The 21,792-nt window shown below is 38.5% G+C and overlaps 1 protein-coding gene across 4 annotated transcripts in view; it reads right to left on the minus strand.

Moving 5' to 3' along the window:
- Positions 1-9,732: 9,732 nt before the first annotated feature.
- The window catches only part of ELAVL2 (ELAV like RNA binding protein 2), a 133,160-nt gene continuing 121,100 nt past the window's right edge, over positions 9,733-21,792 (minus strand). For 2 of the 4 annotated variants that reach the window (XM_007455909.1, XM_007455908.1), the window contains exons 5-6: positions 20,594-20,819; positions 9,733-12,493 (exon numbers count right to left, since the gene is read on the minus strand). In XM_007455909.1, the coding sequence (XP_007455971.1) occupies positions 12,166-12,493; positions 20,594-20,819 (554 nt within the window). In that variant the 3' untranslated portion in view covers positions 9,733-12,165. Of the gene's footprint in view, positions 12,494-13,097; positions 13,137-20,593; positions 20,820-21,792 lie in introns of all 4 variants that reach the window. The other 2 variants (XM_007455907.1, XM_007455906.1) reach the window with 2 other exon arrangements.

Consider the following 21,792-nt stretch of genomic DNA (forward strand, 5'->3'; position numbering starts at 1 on the left):
AGAAAGTGAGCTACAACACAAACAAACCCATCTTTATATTATAAACTACACACACAACAACAACAAACATCTGGAACTCTTTTCCAAGAGTAGATGTATTTGTAGCAGTAAAACCAAACTAGCTCATGTTAGGGTAAAATCAAGTATTTCCACCACCGTCACCCACTGTCAACCACTAGAGCAGACTTTGTCATTAAGACCACAGCTCTGAAGTCAGACAGTGAGCTGCAGCTCCAGCTCAACAGCCGATTAGCTAAAGTCCTTGGACAAGTTTCTCAACCTCTTTAAGTCTCATTTTATTCCTCTGTAAAGTAGGGATTATTAGAGTACCTCTCTCGTGATATTAAGATTGAGATACTGCAAATAGAGTGCTTATTAGCATGTTGTTTGACCCAAATTATCACTCAGTTTTCTAGGTGAAAATTGGGGTAGGAATAGACAACCACAGGCTTCCTGGAAACTGAAGAGAATACAACAGAGAAGGAAGAGGAAACAGGCAACAGGCAGAGTAGGAACACTTTGAACTCCTATACTCTTGATAGCTCATTTCAATATACACTAGACCAGTATGTCTTTACCTTGGCTGAAAAGCCCCCTCTATTTTGGAGCCTATCTGGGACTCGCTCTAGAGCCCCTGAATCAGAATCTGAGGTGAGCTTCAAGCATCTATATTAGTAAGCCTCAAAGGTGAGTATCATGGGGCTTCCCTGGTGGCGCAGTGGTTGCGAGTCCACCTGCTAATGCAGGGGACACGGGTTTGTGCCCCGGTATGGGGAGATCCCACATGCCGCGGAGCGGCTGGGCCCGTGAGCCATGGCCGCTAAGCCTGTGCTCCGCAATGGGAGAGGCCACAACAGTGAGAGGCCTGTGTACCGCAAGAAAAAAAAAAAAAAGGTGAGTATCATGCATACCTAAGTCTGAGAATGACTGTGGAAGACAAAGTATTTTGTGTTTCAGTATTTGTTTTAGTCATAATTCAGCTAAGATCTGATGCTTTACTTTGAGGCTAACAGAGCTTCCAGGCTTCAAAATTTCAGGATTGGGCTTCCCTGGTGGCGCCGTGGTTGAGAGTCCACCTGCTGATGCAGGGGACGCAGGTTCGTGCCCCGGTCCGGGAGGATCCCATATGCCATGGAGCGCCTGGGCCCGTGAGCCATGGCCACTGAGCCTGCGCGTCCGGAGCCTGTGCTCCACAATGGGAGAGGCCACAAGAGTGAGAGGCCCACACACTGCAAAAAAAAAAAAAAAAAAAATTTCAGGATCACTGTCCAAAGTTCTATCCAGAAGTCTTCCTAACAGGGTTCTCGCTGATCCATCAGCACCTCACCCCAGGCTTCCATTCACTGTGATGGAAAGGAGAGCATCACACAGAGATGCCCTCACTCTTCCATTCAGATGTTCTGGCCAACCCATCTATCCTTTTGTTTCCACATCCTTCTCATCTCACTTATCTGCATCACCAGTGAATCCTTAACTAATTTATCCAAGATGATGTTGCCACATTGCTTTCAAATATATTTATAGTCAACTCTGAGTATTAAAAAACTTTGTCTAATAGACATATGTCAATTCTAATGTTTGTGGTGTCCTAGTAGATACTGCCTAGGTTTCCAAAAGATTTTAAAACATTATTTTTAAAAGTTTGAGGAAACAAGAAAGCCATCAATAATTCATATTATTACAATTATTTTAATCTTCAAGAAGGGAAGAAAGTCTTGCATTTTGCTTGAAATTTTTGTGTGTTCAATTCAAATCATGATACTTCAGGAGACTATAGTATCATTTAAAATATGAGAGAGATAAAATATTTACAGAAAAATTTCATTAAAATTACTAAATTAATTTTTAATTTACCAGTGCTCATACCTCTCCAATTATATGAAAATTTTTATTGGAAGGGGGCGTGATTAAAGAAGAACTACCCACCTGACTTAGTAATAGATCCAAGCTGGCTGATCAAGCAACTGCCATCTGGTCAATCAACTGCCATTTGAAAGGCTGTTCTAAAAATACCTTCATATAAGTACCTAAATCTCATCAAAATGTAATGACTTCTAATTTACGTTAGCTAGCAGGAAACAAACTTTCACTGCACATTTTAGATTCCTACTTGTAATACGATTACCAAACCTCTCCAAGATTCCCAAATAATTTCCCTGAAAGAAAGACGAAGTAACATATCCTGATTCTATACCACTTTCCTGAGTTGTCACTCTAGTCTTGTACATTAGAGCAATCTCTAGCAGCCTTTAAAATAAAGCTAAGTCCATCCACCTGCTTTCGCTCAATATGCTAGCAGTGAAATATACAAAACATGTATTTTTTATGTACACCAAGTAAATGGCCGCAGTACAGAAAACCAAGCAGGTGGTTGGCTATCCACCAACTGTGAGACTATTTACTCTTTCGTAAAATAGGGACAACACAGAATTCCCTGCCTCACAGGTTACTATGATATTCAAATTACAAAAGCATACTGTGAACCCTAAAGCAGTATGACTATTAAATATGTACACACATACTTTTCTATCAAAACTATAATTGAAGGCGAAAGTACAGACACTATAAAAATAGTGAAACAATCCTTTCATTTGAGTTGCTGTTTCTGAAGTGTCAGGCATTCAACTGGAGCCAAGATTTTCTAAGAAGCCAGTCTTTCCTAAAGATGTAAGTCACTGGGCACCAGATTGTACCCATGAATCTCCTTCTCACATTTGCACAGGCAGATTATCCCACAAAAGCTTTAGCAAGTTAAGAGCAACAAAACAAGGAGTAAACACCCAAGGACAAATCCCTGAGAAAATGCAGTGTTTTGGGCATAGTGTTTGGGGACATGCCATACCCAGGTTTGCATGGTAAAGATACAGAGAAAAGGAATGGGACAGGTTCTTTCCACACACAGCAGCCACTGCCACCCGGCTTCTACAAAGCTAGTGGTTTAGGTGACTCTGATCAATACAGCAGGCTCAGGATCCCATTGTACATTCGACTTGGCTCGGGATCACCCAACTGAATTTGCTAACACAGTGACTCCAGAAGAATCACCCATTAAAAACAATCCAAATACAGACTCTAAATGTGCAGAAAGCCTTTTGTGATCTCCGCTGGAGCTTAGAGTATCTAACAGCTGCAACTGTGACTGTTCTAGCTAATTGCTCTCAGCAACAAAAATAAACAATCACTCCAGGAAGAAGACTGTAACCCGACAAATATAAATGAATTTTTTAACAGTCAGAAATCTCAAATCTTGGTTTAAAGGCCTTGCTACCGGTAAAAAGAAAATGTCTCAAAGAATAAACACAGGGCTGAGGAGACCCAGAAAGAAAAGTCCTTATTTTGTATTTAATCGTCCCCTGTCCCCTTCCTCCCCGCCCCCCAAAAAAAGGAAAAAAAGGAAAGTGCCTTGTGTCTGGAAGAATTTAAGCAATCTGAGTTAAAATTTATTTTAACTCATAACTTTTTAACATATGGGGGAAAAGAGTCGCACTGATTGGAGCTATTTTTAAAGTGCAGCTCTACTGTAAAAATAGACATTTACTCATAAGGATGCTTGAATAGAGAACAAGCCCAATCTACGTCTCATTGTTAAGAAAGGGGTGAAAAAAGACTGTCGTATTTTCTGGAGAGCCGTTTATGGTCCGCCTGTGATGTCACAGCAGCATCCAGGTGCACTCTAACGAGCATCTTTCAGCCTCCTCCATCCTTTTACAAGTGCTCTCCTACCATCAGCTTTTTCTCCCAGAACATGCAATAAGGAGCCAGTATTTACGCAGACCCTCGCTGGAAAAAAGATCACGGCAATCAGAGACCCATGGAAAGAGGAAAATTTACTCACCCACACTTGGGTTCATCGTCCTCCTCTCCTCAGAGCCCCTATTCAGGAAGGGAGCATTTCCTTTTTCTAAGGAAAGAAAGGATAGAAGCAGTTGACTTATCAGTATGGTAGGGTACCTGCACATCCCCTGTCCAGACGGAGAAGCAGCAGCTTCACACTTCTCCCTTCCCATCCAGGCCCCTGATGCTTAGCTGAAGTCTGCAACCAAACTGCCCACCTTAGACAGTGGCAAGTAGGCATTTAGGCACATCCCCACACTGAGACTTGGAGATATTGCCGCAGTTTCTATACTTCAATTGGTCTTCAGTCTTTATTAAAACCTGGAGGAATGGAGTTGTAATGGGAAACCATGTAGAATTTCTGATTTCTATACCTCCCTGACATGTGAGCAGCAATCAATACAAACAAAACCAGATAACAGCTTTCACATGCCTTATCTTAAACCAAAGTCAAAATGCATTATTTTACGTCTGTTAAAAAATTTCTCCATACACTCATGAACAAAATCAAAAGGAAGGAAAACAGCTTTATCAAGAAAAAACAAATTTGAATGTTTAAAATCTTTATGAAGAAGGTGAGATATATAATCACAGCTTCAAGCAAAAAAGTGTCAGAGGAAAAAAGGTATCTTTTTCAGCAAAGGATTGAGTAATTTTTGACTTGTTACTTTTTGTATTGTATAAATTTCCTACAGTGACCATATTTTTACTGCTTAAAATTATCCACAAGGATGTAAATTATACTGAGTGTACCACAATAAAATACTACATGCACTTACGTATATTCAATTTCTAGATACCCTACATATCCTGCAGGAATCAAGAAATCTCATCCCACAAAAGGACACAGTTTGTGAAAGTTAATTCAGTGTGTGTTTTGGTACTTGAATGATAGCAAAGGGCAGAGTTCCAAGAGTTAGGAGAACTGGGTTCAAGTGCCAGGTCTCGTGTTAGCAAAAGAACCTTGGAGAACCTTAACTTCTCTGGGCCTGACTCACATCTGAAGAATTAAGGTGCTAAAAGATGCCTGAGGTGTCTTCCAGCTCAAAGCCAGAGCGAAAATAGACACAAATTAAATCTTCAGCCCTGAAACAGCAAAGCAACTGGTATAGAGTAGATGCTTAATATACATTCAATGAAAGTTAACAGGAGGGAAGTTTTTAAAAAAATAATGTATCTATAAGAGAGCTTCCCAACCTGTGTGCCATGGCATGCTGCCTTATCATAGAAGGATTATGGGTGTGTAGAGATACTGATCTCCTCAGGACTGGAGCCAAGAACATGAAGAAGTTTGAGAAGCACAACTGAATACTACCATCACACCAAAAAACAAATCATCTGTATTAGGATAAGTTTCAGATAAACTTCTAAGAAGTTCTCACCACCCTTCACTTAGGAAACACAGAATGTCTGCCTTATCATTTGGTACTCAGGCCATTTAATCCGAAGACAGAAAACATGAGGAGCAATTTACTTGAAGAAGCAAAGAGGCTTTCCTTACGTGATGTACGGCTGCAAAGCAGGTACCTCTTAAAGAGTAACTCCTGAAAAGCAGAATCCTCTCAACATATGCTTGAGTTCAAATGGAGAACACACAGCAGCAACCATTCTCAAGAGATGAAATTCTGCTAAACATTTAAGTAATACGGTAACAACTGCAATTTCTGCTTCCACATATACAGCGATAGTTACTTATCCTTTTGGATAAGTATTCAGGGATTTTTTGGTGTGAGAATCTGCGTTATTTCTTGCAATTATTACTACTTGCAACTTCACAAAAGCTACGTTTTGATAAAGGAAAAGACCTAGAACATGCCTGTAAACATATAAGGGTTTACTTTCAACACAGTGCTCAACATGGTACTTCCGGGTCTGAGAACTAAAAGCTGTGCATCTTCTGGATGTCTGACCACCTGCATTTGTGCATTGTAGCCTCCCTCCCCCCATTCTCACCGCAGCTGCCACACCTTTGTCACAATCCAGCCCAATCCAGAGAACAAAGCTACCTCGACAGCTGTGCTTCATTCCACAGGGTGGGTCACCCTGAAGATGGCTGCCAGTTTCTTCACATCTGCAAGGAGGTCCACAGTAGGGTTGGCTGCTTCCGAAACCGGACAAGGAGAATTCTCGGAAGGAGTGCACAATAAAAATCAGAGTTAGAGATAGCACTGGGCTATAGACAATCTGTAGGTCAGAGGGCCCTTCAGGACAAACAAACAAACGCCTTCCCCTGAAGGGCTATTTAAATGGGCTGCCTTTTCTGTGGCTCTTCACTGAAATGCAAGGTATGGCTATTAACTGAGCTTCCCAAACAACAACAGAAAGGTAAAAAGCTGTCAAACTAAAACCTCATCTTGGAAATATCTGAGAAATATTTCAATTTTATAATTTTCCCCTCACCTTCCATGCAGGTAATACCTGAGCGATAGGTAAGAAAAGTATGAAATGTAAATCCAACATTTAAGAGTGAACCAGGTACCATGGCACTAGAAATAGCATAACCACTAAAGAAGGATCACTTTATCCTCTTAAATTATTGAGTCTGAAAAGTATACATTGAGAGAAAGAGATTGATCCACTATTCTCTTACTAGGGAGATCTAGTTTCATTTGGTCTTTTTGCATACACTGAACAACATGCTCCAAATATCAATGACTTCTTTTAAAAGAAGTCAATGTCCTTACCAGCAAGTTTTCTGCAACTCCAAAAATCACATATAATCTATCATAGCAAGTATTTCTAGTGTTACAATAGAAATGGGCAAGGTAACAAGAACAAAATTTCAACATTTAGATACTTTGTATTTTATTATGGACTCAAGTTTCTGACTAATCTGAGATTTAACTAGTCATGGACACAAAAATGTTTAATGAGCTCATAGGTCTGTACTGAATATGACTTAATAGCCCAGAAACTGTTACAAGTAGACAGAAGCTTACCTACATGTCTTTGATCAGTGTTCTCTTTGTGGATTCCCTCCTCCAATCTCTTTTAAATCCCACCTACCCTTAGTGATGCAGCTCAACTGCTACCACTTTTGTGTGGCTGCCCATTCCCACCCCACTAACTATCCTCAGCCAATACACACACACACACACACACACGCAGACATGTATGAGTCACTCCCATCTTCCTTTTCTTTTTAATGTACTCTGTTCATAGCATTCTTGTCTTTCTTTGTATTGTATAGTTACTTGTGGATGCGGACAAATCTTCTGGAGAATAAGACAGGCTATGTTAAGGACAGAGAGGCATATGACTTCCAAACAGGGGTTCATGCTTGACTGCTCTAAGGTATTCGAAAATGTAACATCCATGAGTATTTCTGGGGGTTAGTATCTATTACATCTTAATCTACATCTTTAGTTTTTTAAGCTAAAAGTAGTATTAATAATGAGTTTGAGACCCTAAGATTTTGACATGTTTTCATTCAAAGAATAAAACTAGTCAGCATACTTTTAATATTCAGGATATTTTACCATGAGTGCTTTGCAAGTTGTCACTCCATATATTATATGTTTAGAGAGAGCAAGACCATCCAGCCAATTCCTCCATCAACCTAACTATTCACACAGGCAATGTCTTTATTGTGTATAATAACGTTTATTTTGCTTCAGAAAGGGTATGGACAACTTAATGAACAAGAGAGCATCTCAAGATTGACTAAACTAAATGATACTGATGTCTGATTGAAAATTACACAAATGAGGGACTTCCCTGGCAGTCCAGAGGTTAAGACTCCACGCTTCCACTGGAGGGGGCGCGGGTTCAATCCCTGGTCAGGGGAACTAAGATCCCACATGCCCGAGGGGCGCGGTCAAAAAAAAAAACAAAATTAGTAACAAATGAGCTAATAATCAATCCAAGAAAGGAAAAGCAGAATCTGTAAGAAGAACAGAGCAGGTTCACTCTTATGAGTTGTAAAGGGGTTTGTAACAACTACAGCAAGTTAGCTGGACACCTGCTTCCAGGTGGCATGGCAGGGTGGCTTGTCTGTTCTCACTTCTAAGTAACAGTTTCCAAGAAGGTAAGAGCCACAGCTTGCTCATTTTTACAGACCCAGAACACAGCATAGATAACCAATAAACCTGTGCTGAATAACCAAAAAATACTTGTTTATTTCTATGAACCAGAACACTGGAAAGGTTCATTTCAGTAACCCCATGTCAACAGGCTACCTGTATTAATGTGTAGATGTTTTAGTTCTTCCAACCTGAAGGGAATTGAGCCCACTTTTGAAAATTTTCAGAGAAAAAATACAAACAACAGTAGAGAAAAAAATGAACCACTTGCTGAAATAACTGAGGCTATAAATGCTCTTCAAATAATAATCAATTCTGTTATAATTCTAGCAATACTTTTGTTCTCTTCCACTGTTTGAGGATCCAAGATGGTAATACAGGCATAAAGGATCAAAACCACTGCCTCTTTTTTTTTTTTTTTTGGTATTTTCTACCAACAAGGTATACACATACTGTTCTAGAAGTATATTAAAATGTCAACATACTTCTTACTAAAGTATATGCATTTTCTTATTTCTAGGTACCCCTTTGAGTGGGAAATTACAAGTTTCCACTACATTTTTTTGATCATTGCATAAAATAAGGCTAGGACACTTACAATCTGTTTATCTTTTTAAAAACATTAAGGTTAAATTGCTAACATCTATCCTCAAATCAGATTATAATAATGTAAAATGATGTTAAGATTCAAAATTTATACTGGCTAATCTAACACTGAATTGTGATAACCTGGATGATTTGCAAGCATAAGGTGAGAAGGAATTCTGAGGAAAACAACTTTTTTCCTCAAGCACACCAACAGTGTCACAAACCTTTACTGAGAATTTTCCCCTTATCTGCTCAAATATAAAAGAACTGCTGACATGCAAACCAGTCAAAATACTGATAAGCATACAAGAGGAGAGAGGTGAGGGGAGGATGTTCCAAAATCACAAAATTAGAGTATTGAATTCCTGTAATAAAAAAGGGAGCATGGAGATTTGAGATTAATTGCATGTTGGAAGAAAAAAAATTGTCTTGTCACTCAGCTGAGCTCTTGACTACTAAACTGTGAATTCAGGACAATTACTTTTAGAATGGCTTTTTACCAAAAAAGCTGACAGACACAATCAAATTAAAAGAAGCCATTTAGTATATACTTTGTTTTAAAAAAAAAGAAAAAAAGCACTTCATTATCGTATCAAGTTTTCTTAAGTTCTACAGAAGTAGAACCTTTGTATAAAAGATGAGCAAGAAATATTTTCCTTCCTCCACAGATCTGCTAAGGATGCTTACCGGGGTTGAATATATATGTGAAACACAGCGTTGGCAGAGTTCATGATTTGTACACGTGTACTACATACATCAACCCTAACCTAATGGAAACTGAGTTTCTGATTTTAGAGGAGTCTCTTGATAATCTGGCATTGGCAACAAAAGTTACACTCAACAACAGTTGATTCTATGGGTGAATTAAATCTTCCCAGTGGCAGCAGAGTAAGTTACCTTACTTCTATTTGGTTTTTCTTTAGCTCAAGTAAATGTGTGAGGGCAATTTCCATTTGATTTAAAAAAAAAAAAAGTTAATGGTTATTCAATCAGAGGTATAGAAGGATGTCAGCATCCAATTACCCAAACTGTACAACTAGCCAATGAAAGCACGTATCCCTATAAAAATTACCCATCAAGTTAATGTTTGAAAGCTAACTTATCAGAAGGTGTCATTCAAAAAAATTTTTTTGCACATTCTACTTCAATTAACATGCCTTTTGGAATACTTTACATGACACTGCTTTCAACTAAAGCTCTGAGGGAACCTCTTAACTCAAGAGAGCAAGTTTATTAGACAGCACAGGAGCCCCAAAAAATGTATAAAGACCTACTCACCACACTGTTCTTTCCCTTCAACTTTGTTTATTGATGTACTGAACATGAAAAAGTACAAAGAATCCAAACACAAAAGAAAACATGTACAGCCTCTTAAATACTCAACAGAATATATTTTCTATTCCAACAGATGTGAATTAAGTCATACTGTACAACTTCAAATAAATACCAGCCTTACATTTTATTAAGTGCTCTGATAAACACTGTAAAGTGAAGCACAATTTGCATGCCCTCTCATCAATGCCTTGGTTTGCTACAGTAGTATAGGAAAGAAGCATGTAGCTGCTGTTTTCCCGTGAGGGAAACCTTATTTTTTTTAAGTATATACATGTATTTTGTTTTTTAGTTTTTTTGTTTTTTTTTAAATGCAGGTTAACTCTGACAATCTAAATGCACCTAAGGATATGAGAAAGTGCTAAGCCAATTGATTTCTGAATAGCATTGAGTGGGTCAGCATGAAAACTCGCTTATTCACTTTAGCACGCGCCTCACAGTATATGTACTGTACTATACTGAAAATTTTTATAACTACAATTTTAAATAATAAAAATAAAACTCAACGCAACTGCAAAGATAATGTACAACTATGTTATGCATAGCACATTGCCTGTTCTAAGGGGAAGCATGTGAGCATCTCAGTTTATACAAAAAGCAGGACGTAACTATATAGTTCTCAGTGCATCCTGATGAAGGCATTTTTGCCTTCAGCTTTTTTGAAAATTTATTATAAGCTAGATGCTAATCAGAAAATATTTTGTATTTTTTAAAATTTCTTTCATACATGGTAAAGACTTATTTTATTATTTCCCCAAATAGTGGTTTAAGCATCATACAAAGTTAAATTTCAATAGCATACAGATATTTATGATTTTTGTATGAAAAATGTAAGGAAATTTGTTCAAAACCTATGGTTATACTCATTTTTTTTTACCACAAACATATTTATAAACGAAAATGTAGCATCACCATAAACAGCTGAAGCTAGACTATCTACAGACAAAATTAGCAACAAATCTGATGCACTGTAAATTCAAGTCCTCAGGACAACAAAAGTGATTAAGCAAGACCTCAAGTAACAATGTTAATGCCATTTACAAAGGAAAAAACTGATACAAAAACATTCAAAACCTGAACATCACTTGGCATGTAAGGAAAAAAAAATCAAATTAGCTGAAAGGTTCATAACACAAGGTCTTATTTACATTACACAAAGCTCAGGTGTTAGCCTTGAACATAACTTTCAAAATACCTTCAAATATATCCAACTCAGATCACTTTTGCCGATCTGCTGCAGTACAAATCATGTGCAACATCTTTTTTCCTTAAGACAAAACAATTCTTCAAACAATACTGCAAGTACATCACTAAACACCATGAGCTCTATCTGAAGGGATTTCTTTAGGAAGAACAGATTTTTTTTTCCCCCATCTCGTGGTAATTTAAACTTCTTGCCTGCTCTTATATATTCTTTTGTAAATTTTTTTTGTTTCAAAATCACAAATCAATGTGAGCCACCTATCACATAATAACCAGGATGATCAGACGCTCCACTGGTGATTACAAAAACGAAACCAGCAGTGTTTCCCCCATTGATTCTACTCCTTTCATACAAAGATCTCAAAAGTATTTTCTACATCATATATCTTTCTAAATTTTCCAACCACTGCAAATTTCCTGGTAAATTTTAAAAGCTCACTAGGTGTCATATGAAGAGATTTCTCAAAGTATTCAAGTCAAAATATTTGTTCCAGGACCAGTAAAAAGTTTCTCCAAATTTTCTTTTTTATAAAAATAGATGCTTTTTTTAAACCCACATCAAAGAGGCTCTTATCTCTTTGGCAAGGTACTGCTTTACGAAAAGTTCTCCAGTATTCTTACAATAAGCGTTTATAATGTAGCCCCCCTTCCCCAACCCAAATCATAATTACAAAATAAATACTGTTTTTAACTTCATAAATAAAAATGTAAACTTCAAAATACTTTTCTCAGACATAACAGCAATGCTTTAAATGTAAACCAAACACAAAGCTAATCAGAAAAAGAAAAAAAGGGGGGGGAAAAAGACACAACCAACTAAAGAATTACAACACAAAGCCTCAATATTTACTCACAGGTTCAAGGCAGTTATGTAAAAAGAAAAGAAATGTCTTCCCTTAGCTGAAACACTTTAAAAGGTCCACCTTCTTCAAAGAAGGCAATAGAATGCAATGTGACAGGTAAAAACCCTGTACCTCTTGTCCATATTCAAACATAAAAGATATTTAAGAAGTTTTAATTCAAATACTAGCAATAAAAAATCTCACATATTTCTTAGGATGCTAAGTAGTCGTTTTATCCCATCTCAACACTGACTTACAAAGACATTTACTAATGTATAAAGTTTCTCTTAACTTGCCTTTGTTGTATAGTTTTCATATATAAATGGACTGAGGACAAGAGCTCATTAGGCTTTGTGCGTTTTGTTTGTCTTAAAGGAGACCTGCAGTACTCTGTCTCCCAGACGGTATCCATTGAGGCTAGCTATCGCCATGGCAGCCTCATCATAGTTTGTCATAGTCACAAATCCAAAACCTTTGCATTTATTGGTGTTAAAGTCACGGATGACCTTCACGTTGGTGACAGCTCCAAAAGGCCCAAACATTTGCCACAGGATACTCTCATCTGCGTCAGGAGCCAGGTTGTACACAAAAATACACCACCCTGTTCCTGGGTGCCCAGGGATATTAATTCCAGCCAAACTGGTCATTCCATCAATGGTCATTGGAGAAAACCTACTAAACAAAATAGGAGAAACACACACACACATGCACACACACACACGCACGCACACGCACACACACGCACAAATAGAAACAGAGGTTGGTTACAGCAATGGACTTAATTCTTCCCCCTTTCCCATCCCAAGAGTTTTGGTAACTCCCCTCCCCACAACAGATACATACAACTATTTGAGGTTTCAACCAAAGTCAGTGTGTGGCTTGCAGTGTGGCATGCTATAATATCATGGTATTAATAAGTTATGAAATGGCCACATATGCTGTATTGAAAAATATTACTCACAATAGCAAAGAATAAATTTGGAACTGGCTTCATGAACTTAAGCAGGATTGGGAGCAAGAAGGACCAACACAGACAGAAACATGCTATAACGTCGCAATGCAAGAGAAAACAAATAATGGGGTTTTTAAAGGCCAGGTGGCATCCAGTGGTATAATAATATTCCTTGAGTCAACCGTGCTTCAAAAACAGCTTTTCATTAGGCTGTACATGCAAAAGAAAACCCAACACAAACTTATGAAGGGTGTCACTCCCCAAATCAAAGAAACTAGTCAATTATGGGAAGGGATTATGATTATCATGAACCTCTATCATTACCTCTTTACTCCATAAGCCATATTGAGCAGATTGTCCAACCTGCAAAACACACATTTAGCAAACTTCAGTTTTTAATTTTTCCCCTTGATGTCCAAGAAAGCTGGGCTCGTTACTGCCATCTTCCAAGGGGATGTTTATATATTAATTGTATGTGAAATCTCAAAACAGTGGGTCTTCTTACATTTCTGAGAGGATGGTACCCACTGCCATAAAACAGTAGCTCTTCCAATGGATACAGTTTATCTCTACAAGGGTCAGGGAAATCACTGGTGGTCATCTGAGGAAACCCTTTCAAGAGGAAATGTGGAGGCTCTGGAATACTTAACATTTGGGTTCTCACCTTTTGCAGGCAAGTTCTAAGCACTCCACATGCACCTACATGTCCTTATATTATTTTTAGTTTTCAGAGCTATTAGTTCCTGAGTATCATAAGGCACTCAGATTAAGGGACTTGCTCAAGGCCAAAGAGTTAGTAAATGGTGGCATCGATATTCAAATTCTGCAGTTTACACAGAATTCCATAAATTTCCCTTCAATCCCCCAAATACAAAGGACTTTCATTTCTTAAAATCTAAAAGTGGTGTTATTATAGGTAAAAAGAACCTCATAGACAACCTCAGCTAAACCTCCCATTGCTCAATGTATTCAGCTGAGGTCCACAGAATCTAAGACGACAGACTCACTGAGCAACAAAGCAAGGACTTCAGACCCCAGTCTGATGCTTATTCTGATTGTCCTACAAGAAGTACAGTCCCACTACTCAGGGTGTAAGAAGCAGATAGATAGAAACAAACTTAAGTGAGCTTCTCTTAACAATTTTTTTTTACGAAGTAGATGGCGGTGGGTGGGTACTCTTTAAACTCTCTACCCTTTTCCTGTTTCAAAAATTAAATTGATGTTTTTAAGCACTTGATTCTTCTTGCTTTATCAGTTCAAAGAGACCATCCGGATGTTCCACATTTGTGCAACGAGTACCAATCAATGACGTGTGTTTAGAGGAGGTAGGCATAACTGAATACCTCAACTGCCACAATGTTCAACACTATCCAAGTAAGACCCTGGGTCAGGGGAACATTTTTTTCTTTAACAGCCACGAACAGTTAAGTTTGAAAAATGTTTCAACCTTATTGTCTAACCTGTGACCTCAAGTGAGGCTACAGCACACATGAGAAAGCAACTCCGCCTAGTTTTATAAAAGCCTCAAGACGCCTCCTTCTGGTCTTTCAGAACTGGACAAAGAATCTTCACAGGTTCCTTTTCCCAATTACCTCTGCACATTTGTGTGTTTCATAAAATTAAAAAGAAAGAACCGAGCTGATTGTAATGCAAAGTACTATTAAAAAAAAAAAAGGAACAAATCACAGTGACAAAGGAGCCTCATCTGTGTGTGGTGTGTGCCTTGTCCCTCTACCCTCTCAGGAGCAGGGACAAGTTCATTACTCATCATACCACTAATCATGGAGCACAGACGGATTGGGTCACTACAGGTTTACAATTAGTATCTGTTGACTAAATCAAAGCATTGAGGTTACTAACATTACCCTTAACTACTTAATCCAGAGTAAGAACTATCAGGAGGGCAGGCTGGGGAGCCTGTTTGCACATGCAAGGGAGAGAGCACATGTATGGAAAAAGTACACAGGTGGGAGGGGGATTTTGTTTTGTGCAGAGGTAATGAGTATAGTCAAAGATGCCATACGCTTATACTCCAAAGTAGAGGCCACAAATACCAGAAATAAGGATGCAAACAAATTAGTATCATCAACAATAATCTAATATAGATAACTTCATAGAATTGCTGAATGATCAATACAGAATGCATTTGGCATATGACACCAGTAGAACAGAATAGCATATTGAGGTCTGCTTCCAAAGTACTCAAAGGCTCAGACGCAGACACCAAAACAGAGTCACATCATCTCTGCCCATTAATTGTGTAGACTCTATCACCACCAGCTTAGGACACTAACCAAAAGTCCAGAGACAGAATCTCCTAAGCAAGTTTTCAGTATTTTCTAAGTAGGGTAGAAACCAAAACTGCCCCCGAAGTGGATTACATGTGTTAAAAGGAGAGATATCTCATTTCTCACTCTCCACCCCAGGATTCTCCAGACAGGAGGCCTAGGACTTTTATACTAGGATCTCTGAGGACCCTCTCAATGAGCCTCATATTTGCCCTACCTGTGAAATCCTGTGTGATACCACAATCCTGCCCACTGATATCTTCACTCAATATTCACTTTAGAAAAAATTCAATCCTATGGAATTCAAGCCAAGTTATCTGCCTCTCCCTCTCTCTCTTTGCTCTCCTTGCCCCTCCCTCCTCTCCCATCAACAAGGAGGAACATGGCACCTAAGAAACAGGACCTAGGCAACACTGAAAACCCCCGCCTGCCCACAGTTGGACCTAGCAGTTTACCCTAATTAGGCAGTTAGCTCAGACACAAGGACCACTATTACTCTCCAGAATTATACATTTTTTCTGGGTCTGTCCAGAGTTCAGGGACAGCCATCTTTTGCATGTGATCATTTAATGACAGAAGCCAATTTTTAGTGGAGACCAAGTTAATAGCCTCCAGAATGACCTAGGAGGGGTGTGTGTGATGATATACAGCTGTATGGCAAATAAATATTAAAGTGTCCAATAAAAATTTTTTCTAATTTAACAATAAAGTATTCTTTACTCATATTGAATAAATGTACTGCATCCAAAGACCTCACTCAGTTCCCATGCATCACATACTCTCCTGAGGGAAGACTGAGCAGTCCTCAAAGGGAAAGTGACACAGTCACCTGTTCTTTAGCATGGGCATAATCCACTTTACAAATAACACATTAAGTGGATTTGAAGGATTAGATTTAATTAAAACAACCCTCAAAGAAGAGGTAGTTTTAAAAAGATTCCTGCAAACAACAAATCATCATCACCATCATCAGAGGGAGGATGACACCAGTAAGGAAAGCCCAAGTAAATAAGAAAAGAGAGAGTTGATTCTCTCTCCTACTCCTAGTACAAGCTGCACTATGCAGTTAGACAAAATAATCTAACATGTCTCACATGAAGTCAGACAAGAAATTCCAAATTATCAAGATAATTTTATGACTCTTGCTTTAAAGGTATATTATTTACTAAGATATTATGTAAGTGAAAAATGAGCCAGTTAGCACGATTAGCAAAACACTGATATATTGTTTATTTCATCCTTATTTTTATTTTGTTTATGATTAGGGTTTATGAATTAATGAATATAATAGCACAAGCCCCCATGTGCATATAGTTTATGACTACATGCCTAGTTTCTGATTATAAGCATGCAATATTTTGAATAGAATATTCCCATTTCAAAGCTAGATGTTTATAAGTAGAGAGTGAAAAGAAGGTACCTTCCCAGTTTCCAAGAAATTTAGCTGACAGACTATGGGAGGGCCTACACGCAGGTAGAAGGGGAAATGTCAGTCAAAGTGAGAAATAAAAATATACAGAGAGATTACTAAATGGGTAAGAAAATAAAACTCTGAACTCTACAAATAATGATTCTCCAAACCTCACTAAAGATCACTGACCAAGATCTGCTTTGAAGTTAACCCACAACAAGATCATCAACTCATCTCCTTATCTAATTCCTGTAAACAGAGGAAAAAAATTATTCGAGAGGATTGATACCAGTTTCTTCCCAAAGTAAATTGTGATAGTGCAACCAGCACATGCCTTAAATGAAACTCAAGTGCTGATTTAAAAGGCTCCTTTAAAAATGCATAAAGGCTTATTATAGAAGCAGGCACACAAGCCATTAAGACTAGACCACATTTAATAAAATTAAGGCTGCTCCACAAGAAGAGAGATGAAAAAAATTTGGCTGAAAGTTTAATTCAGATACCATGTCCCAAGAACATACTTAAGGGGCTTGAATTACACTATCCATCCAAATAAACAAGGCCGGTCTTATTTTGAAAACTGTAGTCAATTAAATAAGCATATTAGATTAGCAATGCTCATGTTAAAATAATTCTCTTTCTAATTATTCATATGGGTTGACTGAGCCATAAACCTCACAAGCCCACTTTTAAGCTTAACTCTTGGGCTTCCCTGGTGGCGCAGTGGTTGAGAGTCCGCCTGCCGATGCAGGGGTCGTGGGTTCGTGCCCCAGTCCGGGAAGATCCCACATGCCTCGGAGCGGCTGGGCCCGTGAGCCATGGCCGCTGAGCCTGCGCGTCCGGAGCCTGTGCTCCGCAGCGGGAGAGGCCACAGCAGTGAGAGGCCCGCATACCGCAAAAAACCAACCAAACAAACAAGCTTAACTCTTATTACATGGATTTAAAATTTTTTTTAACCTTAAAAGATAAGGTACATTTCATAAATATTAAAAACATCCTTGGCTATTAATATTTATAACTTGTATTCGCTAATGTCTCTCAACTCCCGAGGCACTATATGACAACATAAAAACACACAGTGCAAAATTTTCAAAGTGTCCGCAGGAAGGTGACAAACTCAAGGCTGAGAGCATTAGAACACAGATACTAGAGACGAGAGATCTAGGTAATGACCTAGGCCTGAACTACAGAAGAGCAAAATACCAACAAAGCAAGCCAGTCCTTCAATTCAAGAGTCCTTCTGAGATGAAAGAAGATTCAACCTTAATTCAATAGAATAAGGGAAAAAAAATCAAGGTAACGACAGACCAGGTTCAAAGATATTAAAGAAAAGCAACCAAATACACAACTTAAAATCTAGGAATAAAGGCTCTCAATTTCTTATAACACTGAATCTAAACCAAACACCTTCACTGAGCTCAAAGACTAGTTCATAATTTATTATCTGAAGATGGATTACGAGAAGTGGGGTGACGGAGACAAGAGTTAAGAATCTGAAAATACAATAAACTTCTTCCCCATTTTCTGAAACCAAGTTTCCCTTAAAACAGACAACTCTTATTCCCTTTTTCCAAAATTTCTTTTTATAGGAGGTAAGGAAAGTAAGAATCGCTAAGTTAACTACATACGGAACTAAAAGATAAAAGCACAGAATGGGCAGAAGATATTAAATCTGATCATCAGAACATCCTATAAAGCTTTACCGAATTAAAAAAAAAAAAAGTATGCAGGGAGGGGGCTAGATGATGTTGAGAGCAGATGAAACAGCTATCAACAACCTAATATGTGAGCCACCTACATGCCTTGCCATTTCAATAATCAGGCATTCTCCTGGAGATCCTATCATTTCAGTCCTCTTGCTCAATCTTTCTCAGAATTCAATCTTGATTTTAAGAGCGCAGTTTTACTCAGTAACTACCATAAAACAAAAACCAGAGGTTAAATTGGGAAACACCAAAAATAACAATTTAAACTAATACAGCTTTCTACTAACATCACACATCTTGTATTTTCACAGTATTAAAATCAACCAGTAAGTTTCAAACAACTTTCCTCTACCTAAGCTCAAAATTCTTTTCTAGGCCCCAAAGAGCTCTGAAGTTAACTGGATAGGCTGCCTAGGAAACACCTCTAAAATTCCTTCATGCATGTCTGTGCTAAATTTGCAACAAAATATTACTCATTTAAGATGCCACACAGGAAACCTACAGGCAGAGCTAAGAAATGGCTTTATGAAATTTCTTTCTCCACAAGGGCAAGCAGCAAGCAGCCCCATGCATGTCTTCCTCCAGCCCAATCACCAACCACCACAGTCAAAAGTGGCAGTGCTTCCTTTCTACCAATGCTTTTTTTAAATCTTACAAAGTTAAAGCAGAGAGTAAAGTGAACACAAGGCTTAGTCAACTGGGTACCAAGTCATACAGTTCCAAATGGAGCCTCTGACAGTAAACCCTCTTCTCCCAAGGCAAAAGCCACCCTAAGTAGGAAATGAACATGGTGTTTATGGAAATTTTCTTTCTCATACCTCAGGCGACATATTTTTTTTAAAGGAGATATTTTACTAATTTTTATCTTTACTCTCTTCAGCACTATAAAACACCTGAATGAAAAAATGCATGTGATTTAAGCTAGAAAACATATAACTCTTTATTAAGCTAAATTTGTGATTATATTTTTGGTAATTAACTATTCTGCTCCAGCAAGGAAATAAAATTGATATTCACTGGTGAAAAAAAACAAAACAAAAAAATACTAGCATGGAGGTTACATGGCATTATGGCTATAGTATACCATATGGCCAAAAAGGATATTAAAAATGTTACGGAAAATAAAAAATGTTTATGTCTCTTTGTTCTGTTTAACATCTAAAAGTCACCATTCTTCTCACATGCAGATTAGGGATTTTTTTAAGTGACTTAATGACTTAATCTGGTTGTTGTCCCAGTATTAGAATAAAATTTGAAAAATCAGAATATTTATACCCATCTATGAGATAGAATATCCTCTTTGGGCTAAAAATGCATGGTCATTCTATGGACTATACAGAGGTTAGAAAACTACCACCCACGGGCCAAATCCAGACTGCCATCTGTTTCTCTACAGCCCAGGAGCTAAGAATGGTTTTTACATTTTTAAAGAGTTGTTTTAAAAAAAAAAAAAGACACGCATCAGAGACCATGACCCATAAAGCCTGGAATATTTACTATCTGGGCCTTTACAGGGGTTTGCCAACCTCTAAACTGCAAGGAATAAAAACTTAAAAAGGGAAGAAGGACCTAAATTATAAAAACGTAATGTCATCACATTAAGTTAGGTACCCTTAGTGGTGCACATATTATAAAACGAAGTAACTGAAAGAGCTTGACCTAAAAATTAAAACACAAGGGCTTCCCTGGTGGCGCAGTGGTTGAAGAGTCCACCTGCCGATGCAGGGGACGCGGGTTTGTGCCCCGGTCCGGGAGGATCCCACATGCCGCGGAGCGGCTGGGCCCGTGAGCCATGGCCGCTGAGCCTGTGCATCCGGAGCCTGTGCTCCGCAACGGGAGAGGCCACAACAGTGAGAGGCCCACATACCGCAAAAAAATAAAAAATAAAAAAATAAATTGAAACACAAGAACAAGATCTTATCAAGAAAAAAACTAAAAAGGGGAATTTGAAAGCACTGGAAACAGTTAAGAAGACCCCAGCATTCTGTAGGTCAGCGTTTCTCAACCTCAGTACTACTGCTGTTTGGGGCCAGATAATCTGTTGCTGTTGGGGGCTATAACTGTACATGCAAGGTGACTAGCAGCATCCCTGGCCTCTCCCACTAGATGCTAGTGGCACCCCCCACTCAAGCTGTGCCCACATAAACGTCTCCAGACACTGCCAATGCCCCCAGAGGGGCAAAACTACTCCTGGTTGAGAACCACTGCTGTAGGTTATTGTCCTTTTGTCCCTTTTGTCCCCACCCTGGATATTTGCAACAGACACTATTCCCCAAGTAGGTTTTCTCTGCGCCCATAAGAAAAAGAAAGAAAACAACAATAATAATAGCAAACCGGAGACCCTGTCAGTAAAAGTACTGGACAATAAACCTGAGAGTTCTGAGTAGCTGGGCATAAGAACCAGACCAGACTTACCTAAAACGCTGTGCCTGCTGAGCTAGTGGTCCTGGATACCTTCTGTTTGGAGACTGGTACAGCTGGGAAAGGATGGCCTGATTTGTTTTTTGGCTTGGATTATTAGCAAACTTTACAGTGATTGGCTCTGTGGCACCAGGAGGTTTCTGGCCATTTAGGCCTTTGATAGCTTCTTCTGCCTCAATCCGCTTGTCAAATCGAATAAACCCTACACCCCTTGATATGCCTATGGTAGATGTGGGTAAGGATTTGGGAAAGAGGGAGTGGAAGGAGACAGGAGGGAGAGAAGAAAGGATAAATTAATTTTTCCTTCTCAAGAACATGTTTTCACCCACATATAACATCTGCCACAAAATCACATGAGGAGAAAAGTTTTACCTTGACTTAGTAGCAATTCAGTATAGCATTACAATTTTGTATTTTTTTAAATACATGAAATGCATTAAATTAAATTAACGCATTTTAAAGTCCATTACCACATGCTACCAATAAGCCAAGAAGAAGAAAGCACACAAGCATATCCATGTTTCCTTTCCCCACCTTCTTCTCTCCCTCTCATGCACTCACACTCTTTAAAAAAGTCAACAGTATGCCTGACTTGTACTTTTCAAATTATGCTACTGGACAAACAGTTCAGAAATGATGGGCACAGTAGCTCTTTTTCTTGTTAACAAGGAGAACAGAAACAGACATTTGCTAAAAATGCTAAAAAGCTATGCTAAAAATATATGCACAGTGGTAGAAAAATATATTTCAGCTACATTTTTAAACAATATAATTCTACTTAATCATATTATATAGGAAACCGACCCTTTAAGAAAAATGTCTGAAGAGGCTTTTCTGGTTCCCTGAAGTTCCCCCACTGTTTTTATCTGGCTGTTCTTTATTAGAGAAATAATATTATATGGAGAAAAAGAGGTGAAAGAGGAGGTAGAGTTTAAAAATAAATAAGATAGAAGTAAAGCCTCAAAGCTTTCTTTCTTTGGCAGCATTTACTTCTGACTACAGAATGTCATTCCCTGGCTCCTGCTCTCCCCACCCTGAGAGACAAGAATGGGGGAAGGCAGAGGGATGGCCAAATACCTGTCCAGCTTTTGAGAAATGGTAGCAGGAAACCCAACTCATTCCATTTAATTAGCTTAACAGGCTATTTGGGGTGGCCATAGCTGGCCATCATGAGATTAGTAGTTCTAGGGAAA

The sequence above is a fragment of the Lipotes vexillifer genome, unplaced genomic scaffold, assembly GCF_000442215.2.
Source record: "Lipotes vexillifer unplaced genomic scaffold, Lipotes_vexillifer_v1.1 scaffold644, whole genome shotgun sequence".
Taxonomy (NCBI): domain Eukaryota; kingdom Metazoa; phylum Chordata; class Mammalia; order Artiodactyla; family Lipotidae; genus Lipotes; species Lipotes vexillifer.